We start from the raw sequence: 17391 nt of genomic DNA on the forward strand, positions 1-17391 counted from the left end.
CTCACCACTGACATCAATGACTTCTCTTCCTGGTGTATTAAAACGAAAGAGGAAAAATATTTTGAAACAAAGTGTGCTGTTCTCATCATCTCCACGGAAAGCAGTGTCATAGTGTTTCTAGATTCCAGAGCCAGCATCTGTTCCTTACACTTTTTCAATAGTCATCCGTGAAATCATGAACACACACACATACATGTCACATATACATCACAGAGACACAGACATACAGACACACACATACATATCACATATACATGACACACAGAGACACAGACACACACATACATATCACATATACATCACAGACAGGGACACAGACACACATACATATCACATATACATCACACACAGAGACACAGACATACAGACACACACATACATATCACATATACATCACACACAGAGACACAGACACACACATACATATCACATATACATCACACACAGAGACACAGACATACAGACACCACACAGACACACACATACATATCACATATACATCACACACAGAGACACAGACACACAGAGACACAGACACAGACACAGACACAGACACACACACACACACACACACACCACTTTAGGCTTGACTCTCAGACCTCTACAGGCCTTCCAGAGAGTCACTGTGACCCATGTGCTCCTGGAGAGGCATGTTGACTAGGCATGTGGCAGGTTTCCTGTGTGACAGAAATTTCAGGTGGGGGAACCTAAAGGCCCCAAGAAGCTTGAACGAGAGTTATTAGCATCTGAAACCTCCTGCTATTCCAATAAAAGTTCACGCACATAATCCACTCAGTGCTCCACCCACCAAGAGATTTTAGGATGTCCCCCGGGGTGGACACAGCCATACAGGGCCCTTCTGTTTTTGTTGTTGTTATTGTTTGATTTTTTTTAACCTTGGGTGATGAAATCTGGGGTCTTGGTGTCATGCAATGTGATATGCATGAGCCTTGGATGCGTGCCAGCACTGTCAGGAACTTTCCCACCCACCAAGCGATTTTAGGATGTCCCCTGTGGTGGACACAGCCATATGGCAGTCCATCTTGTTTCTTCAAACCTGGAATGATTGAATCGGGGTTCCGGGTGTCATCTGACCTGAGAATCAGACCTGCCTGGGATGCGTTTCAGAACTCTCAGGGGCTTTCCCACCCACCAAAAGACTTTAGGATGTTACCCAGGTGGACAGAGCCCTACAAGGGCCTATCTGGCTTGTTGTTTTTATTGTTTCTGGTTTTGTTTTTTACCTGGGGTGACTGCATCTGGGTTCTTGGTGTCATCCCACGTGGGATTCGGATCCAGCCTCGGATGTGCGCCAGCACTCTCACGGGCTGTCTTCTCCCCGCTTGACATGGCTAGAATCTTCTTGGGCTAGACAGGACTCCGGTCACTACAGATACCAGGAGGAATTACAGGATGGCAATGGGAACAGGGACTTGGACTCCACAGGATGTGGCCAGATGCCCTGGCACTTGTACTGCAGCAAGGAGAGGGCAAGAGGATGTCACCACAGTTCAGTTCTGCACCATATCTCTATCTGAACGTGGAGCTCTCAGACCCACTACCTCTCAAGATTGGTCCTCTGCTGCGTTCCCGACCCTTGGGTAGGAAAATCCTGGGCACTGCCGGTGTAGGAGGGTCATCTGTCTATGTGTTACTTTCATTGGTTAATAAAGAAACTGCCTTGGCCTTTTGATAGGCCAGCCCTTAGGTGGGTGGAGTAGACAGAACAGAATGCTGGGAGAAAGAAAGCAGAGTCAGGCAGATGCCATGAAGCTCCGGTCCGAGATGGACGTAGGTTAGAATCTTCCCGGTAAGCCACCACCTCGTGGTGATACACAGATTATTAGAAATGGGTTAATCAAGAAGTGAGAATTAGCCAATAAGAGGCTGGAACTAATGGGACAGGCCGTGTTTAAATGAATACGATTTGTGTGTTGTTATTTCGGGTGTAAAGCTAGCCGTGCGGGAGCCGGGAGGGACGAAAAGCAGGCCAGCTAGCCTCATCACTACACACTGCCAGACGTCGGATGCAGAAGGGGCCCAGTCATGCCCCACCCCCTGCAGACAGGCATTTCTGTCGAGGCAAGGCCCTTGGGTGCATGTCAGTGGCCCCAGATGTCCCTTGAGGACTCCAGCTGGACACAAGAAGGAAAACATGGACGGTCACTACTTCCCCTTCTGTACCTCACTGCCACACCCAGCTCTCTTCAAACCTGCCACCCTCAGAACCCCTTCCTCTACTGCCTTCAGCGTCCTATTTCACTACCAGGCAAACGTGGGTCTTTCAAACTTCACCTCACAGATAAACCTTGGCCCTTCCTCCTCAAGATCCCGCTCTCCTCCCCCAAAGGGCTGTGCATCCCTGCTCACCTGGGCTCGCGATCTAGTCTGCTATTTACCCTGTCCACTCACCTCGGTGACCACACTTGAGAAGGCCCCTCTGAGAGGCTCCTTTCCCGCCCCCGTCAGACAGAGGCCCCACCTCTGGCACTCCTGAGGCTGCCTGCAGGCCCTCGCACAGGTGTGACGCTGTCCATCAGTCGCCCATTCCCGACTCGGGCCCTACAGTTGCCTATGGGCTTGATTAAAGGGCCCAGAGTTCCCTTTCAGACCGGTGAGCCTGTCAAACTCTTGCCAGTGGAAGCATCGCAGGAGGACCCAGTTGTCCTGTCAGGACCCACAGACCCCAGGAAGGAAAGGAACACAAAACGGCAGACGTGGAGAGTCCCTACCGCCTCTCTCAGGCCCCTGACTCTGCCCCAACCAGTGTTCTAGGGCTCAGCTACCTTCATCTCCTCTTTTCATACTCGCCTCTGGCGCCTCTTGCAGCCTGAAGTGGAAGTAAGGCTCCCGAAGTCACCTCACAGGCCACCCTGACCCCTCTCGCTCTGTGGTCCCTCTGTCCTGCTTCAAGAGCTTTTGTCTTCCTGATCCCTCTAAACCACCCCAGGAGCACTGGCACGGTACCCCGAAATCCCCAGAACAAAGAAACAAAAAACCCTTGCCACTCACCTACGAGCCTCGGCTCCGCTAGACAGCCTCCCTCCACTCAGAGGTTGGCCACGTTTAGTTTGGCCCCACCTCCCAATATAACACTCTCTGATTGGCTGGCCTGATACCCCTTGCTGCATGCGCAGGGGCGGGCCAACATGATGCGCATGCGCCAAGGGGTTCAGCATGCCTAGCTCGACCAGTCACGCCCTCCCCTTGAGGCATGGCCCAGGGCCTCATTTCATTGGGCCCTGGTCACACAGTTAAGCCCATCTTCCTGTGTATATGTCTGTCTCTGATTGGATGCCACCAGAAGGGGCGTATATGTGCCATGGGGGCCAGTGGGTCCGATGGGCTGCTCTCGGGACATGAAACATAAGCGCTTACAAGGAGAGGTCAGGCGAGACTCCAGGGCTGGGCTGACCTATCAGTCAGAGCCAGGCGTTTACCCTGGGGCACAGCAGTTGAGCAACCTGAGAGGTCCACTGTGCTTTTCTCTCCAAATGGCGCTCTGGTTGCTGATGGCCCGTGGCTGTATCTCAGAGGTCTCAGGTGTTCATCCTGTCCCCGAATAGTACACAGGGGCCAGCTGTTGGATACCGCACGTCCCTCCTCTAACACCCTGTCCGGCTAAGACCTCCCAGGCCCTCTATTTCTCGAACCTCTCCTCTGACGCTCCAGAGGTGTCTAGTCCAGTTCGAGGCTAAGGCCAGACTCAGGCACATCACATCACAGGCCCTCTTGAGCAAGCCTCCCCGGGATCCCCACCATCCAACCCCAGGGGCTGTGGTTCAAGCATTACTTGCCTAAAACCTCACCAGAAGATGCCCTTTCACCTAGTTATTCACTAGGTGATCCTAACCCAACCACACCTTCGAGAGCTTCCTTCCCTTCAGAAACCAGCCACAGATAGTTAGTCCCAGCCTTTCCGATGGACATGCACCCCTTTTTGGCTGGAAGGGCGTGCTCACATGCGAGGCAGGCACAGCATGGTCTGATGAGTACGGTGGCCTATCCAGGGGTGCATGCATGCCTGACGGATGGCCATCAGGCACGTCTCACGATGCACACTCTGCTCCCCAAGGGCTGTAGAGGAAGGTAGTCTCTGATTGCCACGGCTGGAGCCTCACCGTGGAGTCCCTTAATGGTCAGTCACCTTCACCACCCTGATCCAACAGAGTAATCTCAGATAGTTATTTCTATTTTTATAGACATGAGGGTCTCATGCAGATAAAGGCCACCTTCCAGAGGATACAGTTAGGTTTGCTGACATAGCACCCATGCGTGGGACCGAACCTTTGTAGTAGGAAGGGGGCTGCTCGTTCTTCCTGCCTGCCCGGCAGGCTTAGTCCCAAAACAATCACACAGAAACTGTATTAATTAAATCAGTGCTTGGCCCATTAGCTCTAGCTTCTCATTGGCTGACTCTTACATCTCAATTTAACCCATTTGTATTAATCTGTGTATTGCCACGTGGCTGTGGCTTACACGGTAAAGTTCCCAGCATCTGTCTCTGGTGGTGGCTCCATGGCATCTTTTTGACTCCACCCTTCTTTCTCCCAGCATTCAGTTCAGTTTTCCCCACCTAGCTAAGTTATGCCCTGCCATAGGTCCAAAGCAGTTTCTTTATTCATTAATGGTAATCACAGCACACAGAGGGGACTCCCACACCAGCCCTTCACGTCTTCTCTCAGGCTGTCTTAGTTAGGGCTTCTATTGCTGTGATACAATCCATAACCAAGGCAACAACAGAGAGGAAAGAGTTTATTAGGGGCTTATGCTTCCAGAGTGGTAGGGTCCATAATGGCAGGGAATGCAGGTGGCACACAGGGCACCTCCCGCTGGAAGCTGGAGCTGAGGGTTCCCATCTCAAACTGCAACCCAGGAAGTCAAGTGAAAAAGGAGGCTTTTGAAACCTGAAGGCCACCCCCCCACACACACACCCCAGCGACATACTTCCTTCCCTCAGCAAGGCCACATCTCCTTAGCCTCTCCACACAGCCACCAGCCACCATTGGATCTCAGAGAGGAAGGAAACTAAAGGCAGGAAGGAGACCACAGTCTGGCATCAACAGGTAAGCCTGACTCTGTTTAACCCAAGGACAGGGACTCTCCACCGGATCTATCAATCCCTGCTAAGTCACAATGTAAAGAACCTGGTCTGGGTGACCAGTTTGGGGACGACAATCTATTTCCTCTACCCCTCTGCCGGCCAGCCAACATTGAAAGTAGGCCATTCAACAGAGCAAAATGTTACCCACTTAGGCTACTTCACAGTCACGCTAGATATTGTTGTTCGCGGTATCCTGCACGTCCTGCCAGTGTGCAAGGGTTAAATCCAAAGGAGCAGAGCAAGTCACTCCCATGTTGTTGGTTATGTTAGTTCCGGGTCTGGGAAGATAGGGAAATATCCCACAAAGGAAGCGAACGAGAATAATCACAAGACAAATTAAGACGACCAGACTCTCAAGGTTTCCTGGAACTCCAGGGGAAGACTATCCTTCCTCCAAAGTGGGAGATGTCGAAAGACACTCCAAGTCAAAGGTATAAATTCCACAGGTGGCTCCCTATCCTCTCCCTCCCCAGTTCCGTCCAGAAGCTTCTGAAAGCGAACAGTCAGACCTCAGGGAGAATCTCTCAGGGGTCCCTCCTGGACACCTAACCCAGTCTAGGGATCGAGACAAAAGGGTGCGATATTCAATAAACATATCATTACACAAATGAAGTATGGACATACGTATGTCCTCGGTTGGCCGGTTCCTATCTGTCCTTGGGGTATGTAGATGAAGCATACTTTGGACATATTTTTAATTGGCCAGTTCTAGGCTATCCTTGAGGCAATGCTCTCCCATATGCTACTGTCTCCTACTAGATGGCCCTTGTCACATATGAAATGTTTTAGCCTAGCCTAAACAGCGTGGTGGAAAGCAATTAGATCAGTCTGACCGGTTTTTCATTTCTCTCATTACCCGCAAAACCTCAGCACAGCATCCCCCAATATCCGATCACCCACCTAGCCATTATCACCCCAGTGCCTTTCTCCTCAGAAAGAGGACATATGGAACCAGTCCCTCTCCTCCCCAAGATTGCATCTCTATGATTGGCTGGGAGAGGGTGTTCCAGCAGGTGGGGCCCAGCACATGCCCACATGAGTGGCGGGCTTAGCAGGCATAAAGGTGAGCACGGCAGGCTCATGCGTGAGCCATGCCCGAGAGAGGCCTCAGAGGCGTGCCTGCATGAGGCAGACCAGGAGAATGTGTGCTCACGAGGGAGGCTGTCCAGCACATAGACGCATGCATGAAGAAGGGACCAACAGGGCCCATGTATTAGATTCGAGGAGGCTTTCCAGGGCGTGTCCCCCATAAGGGCCCTTATCGTGAGGCTTGATTCATGGCTGCAATGCCTTCAGCCGCATTAGGGCTATGGTAGTATAAGGGGATGCACCTCCATAGTCTCAGATATTTCAATTCTTGTTCCCGAGTTGGTGTTCTTTTGGGGAGGCTCAGGAAGGGTGGCCTTGTGGGCAGAGGTGTGTCACTGGAGGTGGGCTTTGAGAGTGTAAAGCAGTGGTTCTCAACCTTCCTAATGCTGCAACCCTTTAATACAGTCCCTCGTGTTGTGGTGACCCCAACCAAAACGTCGTTTTCATTGCTACTGCATAACTCTAATTTTGCTACTGTTATGAACAGAAATGGAAATATCTGCATTTTCCGATGGCCTCGGGAGACCCCTGTGAGAGGATCATTTGACACTCCACCCCCGAGGGTCTGCAGCCCTCAGGTTGCAATCCACGGGTTTAAGGACTCTCAAAAGGTGCCATGTCGAGTTTGCTCTCTCTAGTCCTGGCACCAATGTGAATGGCTGAAGGGACTCTGGCTAGCTTGAAATTGGTGTGCATGGCTCTGGCAGGCTTTGCCCTTCTCTCCCATTCCCTCTGCCTTGTTGAAGACTGTTAGATGACATTCCTAAAGCTAGCCACCAAGGTCCATTCACTCATGTGGTCACTTCCTCTTCCTGAGGTTGACTACCAAAGTCCAGCAATCAGAAGCCCCCTTGCTTCACCTAATGAACATGGCCAATTAAACTTAAACCCCTCATCCTAATACACACATAGGAGAGAATCCGGTATAAGTCAGGGTTGTCTAGGTGAATAGAACCAATAGAGAAATGTACACACACAGACACAGACATACACACAGACACACACACACATTCACGGGGTGGCTGGAATTCTTTGAATGCCTTACCCAATTGGGTGCTGGATTGTCCACAAATGGCCTTCTGCATGCCAGACAGTGGGATAATTCAGTATCAGCTAAACTGACAAGCTGGAAGCCTCGGCTCAAGGAGAACAAATGATGTAGCCACAATCCAGGCCTGGAAGCTCCCTGGACTGTAGCTGCTGTGCATCTCCGTTAGATGGCTGGAGGCTCTGGAGTCTTGTGGCCATGAGTGATGGTGACGGTACTACATGCTCTAGCTCAGGAAGGATGGAGCTAGGCTGCCCTGGCAGGCTTTCTCTTCTTTAATTCTGCCTGGGCTCCCAGACTACTGCATGGAAAATCTACACCCAGGGAGAGACCTTCCTGTTACTCTCCTGGAAAACCGTCCTCTCTGATGGGTTACAGATGATACACAGTGTCAACCTTTGCCCTACACAGTCACACACACAGCAGGGGTGAGGGTGAAACACAAGAGGAGGAAGGGAATACTAGGCAGGGAGAGGAGGGATGGAGTGAGGGAGGAGGGATGGAGGGAGGGCGGGAGGAGGGATGTATGTGGTAGCAAAGTCAATGGGCTAGTAAGATGGCTCAACAGGCACGGTCCACCAGGCCTGATGAGTTGGGTCCAATCTCCAGGTCCGACAACTTCAGGACTCACTCCCAAGGTCTATCTTCTGTCTTATCTGTGTACATGTGCATGCGTGTGTACACACACACGTAACATTTTTGTAAAAAAAAATCCATCAGGTTGGCCTTCAAAGGAAGACTAGAAAGAATTCACCATGAAAATTTGGGACAAAGAGTGGTAGGCAGATCCACAGGATGGGAAGGACAGGAGATTGTGATCATCCTTCCTCTCTCCCCTCCCAGAAGGCTTTAGTTCTCCATCATAGATTCATTTCTGAAATCTACACAAAGAATAGGCTTAGCTCACAAATTCCGGGTAAAAGGTCAAGCAATTTCAAGTGTGCTGAACAGGGCTGGAGAGATGGCTCCATGGTTGAGAGCTCCAGCTGTGGTTCCAGAAGACTGGGATTCAGCTAGCCACCCCAGACTTTGGGTAGCTCACAACCCCCTGTAACTCAAGCCCTAGGGGAACTGAGTCTAAAGCCTGACCTTCCTTGTACCTACACACACTGGGAATATGCTCGCAAAGACTCAACAAGGACACACTCAGGAAGATAAATGTCAAATGTACTGAACACAGATTCTCGGGATTCCTTCAAAAGATACAGCACAGGACAAGAGTAAGAGAATGACACAAGAGTCAGACAAACACACACGCACGCACACGCAGAACTACGTGAGTAAAATTAAACTCTAAAGAGAACACTAGGAAATGCTCGTGGAAACACCCACCTAAAATACTCAAACTGTAAGTGCCTATGCACACACTCACAGATAAAATATTTTTGACCAAATGGAAGGGCAGGGCTCTTCCAGCCAGTGTTGAATAATGCCAGAAATGAGTCTGGATGTCTTTGGGAAAAGCCAGAGCCCCACTGCAAGCTCTAAGCCAACAGGTTAGATCTGGCTCTGCCTCGGGAACCGTGTTAACAGTCTAGCGCATCTGAGCACGAAAGTACGAGTTGTGCTCTACTGTACGTCTGAGTGAGCAGGGGGGCTGGTTTTCCTGTAAAGGCCCATTTGCAATGCAGTTGGCTCTGTGACCTCATGAATGAATGAAAGCAAGCACGGAAAGGCGGATCCCACCGTTATTTATTTCTTCCTGAAATAAGCAAGATAACATTCACTTTGGGCAGGTGACAGAGAACCAAAGCAGCCTGTGGTAGAATCAAATGACATTGGCTTCCTGAATGTAACTGGCCCTGCTGGGGAGAATGTCAGGGTCAGGAGGGTCCACCCTTAAATGTTGCTACTCACAGAACTGTTGGGGTTCACTTCATGGTCAACAGAGTCTCAGTCTTATTTCTAACCGACAAAGTAAAGAGAAAGGAGCTGCACTGACTACTACTAAGACCCTCTGGGCAGGGCTATTGCTCCCTGTGCCTCCTCCAGGTGAGCTTCAGAAGGTTTCTTCACAGCTGTCAAGGACCAGGGACTGAAGGTAAGTCTCAACTCCCGACACATCCTGCTCTTGCTGTGGGAAAACGGAGAGTTAGGGGATCATTGCTCCATCTCTGCCCTAAGAAAGCCATCCTGAGGCACACAGCATTACAGACCCATGACTTACACTTTCCATGATAACTCTGTCCTGCGCCTTGGAGATTTGTTTCTTCACTTCACTTTCTTCGCCACCAATGAGAGTTTTGCCATGTTCATGCAAGTCCTTGGCTTTCTGAAACAAACAAAGGAACAAATCTCCACTTGAGTCTGGCTTGACACCTCACCTCATGTAATTTTAAAAGAACCGACTTTGCATATCCAAAGGATGCTTGTTAGGAATTCAGAGTAAGAAAGTGGCTACTTGAGCACATCTAAAGAGGTACTCCACTTCAGGAAACCTTCCAGTCCCCCATTTTAAGGTGGTATCATTGTGGGACAAGAAGAGCAAAGGGACTTATCTGAAAAATGGGTGGAGATATGTTAAAGGCCTCACGTGGGGCAGACCTGGGAGGACAGGTATGGGCCCACATTGGAGACTCCCCAAGGATTCCCACACTGGACACCCCCAAGGCTGCCCAGAGGAAGGAACCATTTGCCATGCCCATACAATGTGATTTTCTCTAAAGAACACACAGTGTGCAATCCTACGACCCTTGGGTATAAGGAAAGCTCAAGCCAGGACTCAACTCCCTCTGTGCTCTCAAAGGACACTGCAGGGGTGGACACAGAGGAGAAAGAAGTGTGTCGTCCTCTGTCCAGAAAAGGGCAAAACGCCGGTCCAGTCCCTGCCCTATTCCCAGGGTCCAGAGCAGCTTAGGAACAGATGACCTGCACACTAGCTGAACACAGGTAAGGAAGGGGAGCTTGCTGGGCTGGCGCCTGAAGAGGACACAGATGGCGACTGCAAGCAGTAGAAACATTAGGGAAGACAGCGCACATGGTGCTTTCTGGGCACAAAACAGAAGCAAAGCATGGGCAGGGAATGGGAGTCACTTCAGGAGAAGCTGGTACTCTGGGAGGGAAGACGGAGAGACAGAAGCAAGCAGCCAGTGAACCTTTCAAGAAGGTGTGGGGGTGTGGTGTGGTGTGGTGTGTGTGTGTGTGTGTGTGTGTGTGTGTGTGTGTGTGTTAGAGGGTGTTGTGCGGGGGACACAGGAAACACAGAGAACAAAGCAAGAAGCCCACCGGGAAATCTGGGAGAGGGAAAGGCCGTGTTTCAGGACAACAGTCTCTCAGAGGCAGAGCTGAGGACTAGGAAAGTAGGGAAGCCTGGGTGGAGAAGCAGAGGGAGACCACGAGAGGCAGAAGAAAGAGCACAGGGCAGAAGGGACCACCTGGGAAGCCAGAGAAACCCAGTCACAAGGCTCCCTCTGAGCTACTGCTGCTGCACACACTGAGCACCCATAGTTAGAAGTGAGCCTTTCTGGGTGGCTCTTCCAACAGGCTCCCAGGCAGTACGCAGCTGCATTAGAGCTGCATGTTCCCTTTCTTAAGCTCTTCCTAAAGGCCTAGATATATGTAGGTGGCTCTCAAGGTCTTGAATACTAACTTGTATTTCAGCGTGCATGGGGGTGCAGGGGAGTGTGCATGCACGTGTGTTTGAGTATGGCGACCAGAGGTCATAAAAAATTCAAAGTGATTTCCTTCACGCTTACATGTCTGCAAGCATACGTGTGTACTCGGTAATAGCTTCGCCTTCCAGAACCCCTCACCGACCAAGTTTTGAGGCAGGGTCTCTCACGAAACATGAGGCTTTACAGTTTGACTGTTCTGGTGGTCCCACAAGCCACAGGGATGCTTTTGTCTCTACCCTCACCACTCTGGGCTTATAGGCACATTCCTGGAGTACACGGGGGTGCTAGGAATATTCACTAGGGTACCAACAGGGGTACTCACACTTGCTCAGAGAAGACAGACCTAGCTTCTCGCCAGCATCCTGAAAACATTCAATTTACTATGACACATGGAGCACTTTAGATAGGGCATCTGAGTCGGGTCTGGGGAGAGATCTTTCACAGAGCATTTTAAAGAGAGCATCAAAAAGAATTCCCATTGAAGGGCTGCTTCAATCCCTGGATATACAGAGGTCACTTAGGACCTGGAGCTTCAGTAAGGGTAGAACTGCCAGCTCACAGTTCAAAGAGGATTAACCCTCTACCAGTTTTTTCATTTCCCACATCTCTTGGGGAGATGCTGAAACGCATGACCACCAACACTGGAGAACAATGCTAATGTCGGAAGACTATAAATGTATGAAAGAAAATAAAAGCTACCCTTGCCCATTGTGTATTTCACTCATCTGTCCAATCCAAACAGTCAGAGAAAACCAGAAGGATCCCCAGACGTGCCAATCTCCATCGCAATGTCACCGGAGGTCCATAACTCATCACTGCGATGCACTGCGATCCTCTCTAAGCAGAGCTCTCATCACCAGCTCCTGTGCTAGAAAGCTGCCCCCGACACTGTCATCGGCTTCCCAGGTCAAACAAACCTTAGCATCGCTCCTAGGTGTGGGGAAAACTTTCCCAAGAGAGTGTGATCATGCTCTGCAAAACTAATTACTTCTCCCACAAGCTGAGAAAGGGCCAATCTGTCTTCTCCTTTTATAGACACGTGGCATGGAATAGGGATGTGTTCTGTTGACAAGTGCAATCTACCACACCTTCAAAAATGTGTCACGTAAATCTTTAGCGTTTCCAATCATGGTTTCGTGATCCCCTATAGCTTTCTGTAAAATCTTCATCTGCTTCCAAGTTATAAGCTGAAACGTAGACGAATAATGACAAAATGTCAGTACAACTGAACATCCAACCCTGCTGCCAGTCACAGAAATCGCTTCCCCTGATGTTTTGTGTGCTGACATTTCAAGAACGCGTTTGAAGACATGCCCTTCAGTGCCAAAAGCAACATAACAAGACCTGACCTGTCACAGAGGGAGATAGTCCGTCTAGCTGGTGCAAAAATACTATAAAATCATTATTCAGATTGAAATTAACATAAGCCCCACCTCATCTGTGGATTCCCACCTCACTCACCAAAATTAAGCACAAAACGTTCCTTTGTTTATTCATAAAGTATTTTTAAGACACCGAGGGCACAGACTAGCTTCCAAGGAATCCCTTCTCCCACCCCCCCAAAAGTTCTTCATCAATCAGTCATTCCCCGGAGTGTGACATCATCCCATCACTGTATTATCGACCTAGTAAGAAGGGCAGGGAAGACGAATAGCAAACATACTACAGCTCCTGTGGTCAAACATTCCACAGCAACATGTCAAAAACTGCAAGCACTCCATACACAAAGTCTAGAAAGGCGGGGATTCTTCACGGCTCTGCTTTCACCCTCCTAGGAAACTGAGGCAGGGAGGTGACTTATTTTCTGAGCTTTCATGAGGAGCAAGCAGCAGGACTATGGATCCATGGCAATCAGTGGGGTCCGGAGAACATGCTCCTCACCGCCAGACTGGAATCTGTCTCCATCTCCCTCAGATTCCAGGCTCTGCTTCCCTACTTTTGGAAGTCAGCATCTTTGGGAGTACCGCCCTGTCCTCCATCAGGATGAAAGACTCCTCAAAGACAGCACTACTCTGTGTCCATGAACACTTAGCTACCTCTGAACGCTAAGCCTGCACCTGCTCTGCCACAGCCACAGGGACTGCTCTCACTCTGCCTCCCTCGTCACTGTGTCAGAAGTCTACCTGGGACCGCACCCTCACCCTGTCCTGCACCTTTGGCATCTGCACTGCAGGGATCGTATAGCTTTCCCTCTGAGCACCCAAGCCCATCCCTTCTCCTGCGCTCTCCAAGCAGTGCCTACTCCGCCTCCCTCCTATGCTGGCTCCTAAGCCATGACCACACCACCCATCCACAGAAAAAGAAGCAAGTTGTAGAGGATGGCCAGTCTCTCGGGGACACAAGCACCACCCTCCCTGTCTCCCTATGCTCATGTCCCGTCCTGTCCTGTCGGGTCCCTTTCCGTGGCGATATGCAGCAGCATCGAAGCTTCAATGCCCTGCCACTTCGGAAACAGACAAGGTGGCTCTATTCCAAGCTAAGAGCGACACTCACAGCGAGGTAATCTTCTTGCTCCCTTGAACTCTCCACATCGTCCAGCCACCCCTGATGCAGCGACTCAAACATCTGGTAGTGCATGGAGTGAAGCTCTTGCCTGTGAAACACAGTCACAATTACTGAGCGCTGTCACGCTGTGTGAGGCTACGGCAAGAACGCACACACTTCACATTTTGAGACAAGAGCCAGGCGCAAAGAGAAAAGGGACATGAATTAAACTGTCTCCTGAGAGGCGGAAATATCACTCTCGTCCCAGAAGAACTTGTCTTAATTTGCTACCACCGGTGTCATCACTTTGTGCATCTTCCCTCTCTCACGCCGAGGATGCTCGGAGGCATACGTTTCCCAAGATTGCATTTCCGGCTTAAAATTAGATTCATCTTCCCTTCCCCTTATGGAGTAACCTAGAGATCCTGAGAGCCCAAGTCCGTGTACTAAAGGCAACATACCCTTCATCTTCTCGGAGTCACATACACAAAGAGTGCACAGAACCATTTCCCCACACTGGGACGACGATTTACCAAAGAGAGCGCTGATGGCACATCCTAAAAGGTACAGTTTTGAGGACCACAGAGGCCTAGCCTTCCTCACAGGACATTATCTGTATTGTCATCTGAGAAGTGAGGAACTGTTCTCTTACCAGTCCTGCTTCAGCTAACACACCTGAGCGGCATAAACGAGGGGGGCGGTCCTCCAGCTATGGACAGGACTAGCTCACAGAGAAAATGCAGTGCTACCTAGGTCCCATTAGCGACTCCACTCAGCAGTGTCACAATGGCAGGCGGGAGTGACTTTGGAAGGAAGAGCGAAAGCTGTACAGGTTTCCTTTACAGAGGGTCGGTCACAACTTTACCTTGACTTCTGTTGCACTTTGAAAATACTGTAGAGGTTTGCATTCAGGATTCTGAAAGAGGCATGTATATCCTTTTCAAACTGCTTCCTCTTTGCCAGGAAGGAACGGGTAATGTCCCCTAGTCGACAAAGGAAATGGTATCACTTTAAATCAAATATCCTCAAGAAGAGGCGCTCTTTCATCCCTGACATACCACCTACACGGTAACAGGAAAAAGTATGTACAGATCTGGTGTTCATTTTGTTCTTTGTTCTATTTTTCTTTTCTTAAATTTTAGATCGCCTCTTGCATAGCCCAGGCCGGTCTCAAACCTGAGAGGTAAGCGAGCACGACCTCCGGTTCTGGATTCTCCCGCCTCTACCTCCTCTGTGCTAGCAATACAGAAATGGGGGCATCGTGCTTTGACGAGTGACCACCACTGACAAACCGTTTTCTGGAAACCTCAAAAACCAAGCAGTTCATTTGCACCACAAAGAAGGAATGCTGTCTGACATCCTTGCTTGCATAAACTGACTCTATACACCGGCAAAGAATTGAGGATGTCTCTCTTGTAATGCTGTTTTAGGGTCACCTACACAAGTAATAAAAACAGCTGTCTCAGCTTGAGGGGCGTTTGGTACTCTGACTTGGTTACTGTGGACGACAGACCACAAGCTAGTGTGGCATGTGTGATGCTGATGTTCGTTCGCACGCCATGACACTCTTCTTGCCAGGCCACGGCCTGGCTGCCTTACCATTCCCTGACAGGCTCACGGGTGTGTATGGCCTAAATGCTGCTCTCCTAGCCCTTCTTGGGCAGGGGTTCCTGGAGGAGGGCAACTTTGGAAAGCCAGATAAGTGACTTAATTCACAAGGTGAAAAACAGCTGCTGAAATGCCACATACCATTCGTGCAGTAAGATAAAAGGCAGAGATCAACCTGCTTGCCCATCATCTCCATTGCAATGCAGGAAGCAGGACACCCCCCCCATCCCCGCCTCGGTGACAGCTGCAACATCCCCATGTTCAGAGCAGCTAGTGAAAAGTTAAGCTAAAGGTAGCCCCTAGATGACAATGGCAATTTACTCTTCCAAAAATTAATAATAATGATGATAAAAATCCAACCCTGAGCGACAGAACTGTTAATAGTCTCCTGTTGTCCTGCTGACAGGCGACCACGTTCTCACCACGCTTGAGTTGTAGGGTCGGAAAGAAAGCTCCTGGACTAGCAAGACCTGCTCAAACACACCTTTGAAATCCCGTATCCTCTTCTGAACAGGCTCCCTGTGGAAAATGCACACAAGAATCCTTAACTGAGGACAAACATCCTAACATCGCTCTGAAGGAAAGGCAGGCGAGGCACGCGATTTCGGAGAGACCAGCGCTCATGTGAGGCAAAGTCGGATTTGCCTCTCCCGGGTCATTGGTCTTATTCCTTTATTCAGGTATTCACAGTGAACCAAAGAGCTCACTGCAGATACATATGGGCACACGGTTAAGGGTTACTTACTGGAGCGTGGGTGACTCAAAGTCAGCCATATCCCCAGGAAACCAACCTCAGGCTGGGTGCTGGATGACTCATGAAAACTGCATCCCTGGCCTTCCCAGCCCAACTGCACTGGACGCCACAAAGAGTCTCCTCTCAGCAAGCAGCGGCTTTGTGTTACATTGTGACAGCCTAGGGGTTTGTATACTACATGTTGACCGGAGCCCATTGACTGTACAGCACTGACGAGTTTCATAAAGGTGTGCCCAGCCGTCTTTCCTGAACTACAGCCGTATTCACTCTCCTCCTTCCTCAATCCCCTCCTGCTACTTACTCCTCCTCTAGTACCCAGCAGTGTCTCTTCAACCTTCATGCCAGGTGACCACACTCCACCTTCAGAGTCAGCCTTAACTCCTCAAACTTTCCCCTCTATTGCCCATTGCCTGCCTCTCCCCAGTATCCCTTCTGAGTTCGGGTGATATCATTTTATGGACCTATTTATAATCTGGGATCCTCAAATGAGAGAAAACAGCTGACTGTCGTCTCTGGTGCTGGCTTATTTCACGAAACACCAAACTCTCCGTTTGTAGCCGTCTCCCAGAAAAGGGCAGAAGTTTCTGCACAAAACCACACTAAAACTACCTCCTGGGTCAGGCCAAAGTTGCTTTAAGACATCACCTGGCCTCCTGCACGGTTGATCCTGAGGAACAGCTGCCCATCTCACTGGTATCAGCCGCCGGATTGTTTGCTGCACCGAGAAGAAAGGAAAAACCTTTGTGAATGAAGTGTGCTGTTCTCATGGTCCCACGTGGGAAACAGCTTCAGTCTGGGGTCCACAGAGTCCATCGCCGAGGGCAGTTTGAAAGTACTCTTCCAGGAACTCATGACCCACCCCAGTCCCACCCAGGTGAAATTCAACTAGGCCTGAGTCTGGGGACAGCAGGTACTTGTGTTTGTACAAGCCTTGCAAGGAAAACCACCATGGACCACGGGTTCTTCAGAGGCCTGTTGGCCAAGGCCAACTCCCTTGCACCCCAGCCACGGGGAAGAACATCAGGTGGGGACAGAAACCCAGAGCGTGCTTGAGAATCACTTCTCAGCACGCGAATCCCCCCACACACACCTGGATCTCCCTGGAAAGACCCGGTGAGTACTAGGCCACCCCGGTGCTCCACCCATCAAGGAGTAGCAGAATGTCCCCCCTCGGTTAGGATCCCCCCCACCCATAAGCCCCATATCAGTTGTTACCGGGGGTGACTCCACCTGGGTTCTGCAAGTCATCTGGTGGGAGATTCTGATCAACCCTAGGGCGCTTGGCACTTCTCTCTGTATGTTTCTGCTCCTTGCTTGACATGGCTGGGGCTCTGCGGGGCTGGGGACGACTCCTGGAATGTAGGTGCACACAGACAGTAAAGACACCGAGAAGAATGTCGTGGTCGCAATGGAAACAGGGACCCGGACTGCACAGGCTGTGGCCATGAGTCCTGGCACTCTCCCTGCTGCAGCCAAGAGGAGGTAGGAGGATGACACCCCAGGTCCCTAAGCTATAGAACCCATCTTCATGGTAGAGGTCACATGTACGTTGCAAGAGAGTTTCTATGTAGTCAGGCCTCCATATTCATCCTGCACATGTTACTGAGATCATCATTACCACAAATTTTTTCCCCCAAATTGTGCTTTATTTAATCGTGTCAAAAACAACCCGGCTGGAGTCAGTCTCTAG

General features: G+C 50.2%; 1 protein-coding gene across 3 annotated transcripts; it reads right to left on the reverse strand.

Annotated features, from left to right (window-relative positions):
• Nucleotide 1: 1 nt before the first annotated feature.
• On the reverse strand, nt 2–17028 carry LOC142840878 (X-linked lymphocyte-regulated protein 5C-like). 3 transcript variants are annotated; one of them, XM_075957529.1, is made up of 8 exons: nt 16917–17028; nt 16347–16416; nt 15432–15466; nt 14205–14322; nt 13349–13448; nt 11944–12042; nt 9409–9513; nt 8977–9315 (listed from the first exon to the last, which is right to left on the reverse strand). In XM_075957529.1, exons 1-8 carry the CDS (start codon nt 17020–17022, stop codon nt 9241–9243), a joined length of 708 nt encoding a protein of 235 aa, XP_075813644.1. In that variant the 5' UTR covers nt 17023–17028; the 3' UTR covers nt 8977–9240. The 3 variants fall into 3 exon arrangements, 1 of the variants encoding a protein (XP_075813644.1); XR_012908976.1 differs by lacking the exons at nt 8977–9315; nt 11944–12042; nt 13349–13448; ... (2 more) ...; nt 16347–16416; nt 16917–17028 and adding exons at nt 2–29; nt 1245–1387 and having other exon boundaries at nt 9409–9541; XR_012908975.1 differs by lacking the exons at nt 8977–9315; nt 11944–12042; nt 13349–13448; ... (2 more) ...; nt 16347–16416; nt 16917–17028 and adding an exon at nt 882–1387 and having other exon boundaries at nt 9409–9541.
• Between the last annotated feature and the right edge of the window lie 363 nt (nt 17029–17391).

Source organism: Microtus pennsylvanicus, chromosome X, assembly GCF_037038515.1.
Source record: "Microtus pennsylvanicus isolate mMicPen1 chromosome X, mMicPen1.hap1, whole genome shotgun sequence".
Classification (NCBI taxonomy): Eukaryota; Metazoa; Chordata; class Mammalia; order Rodentia; family Cricetidae; genus Microtus; species Microtus pennsylvanicus.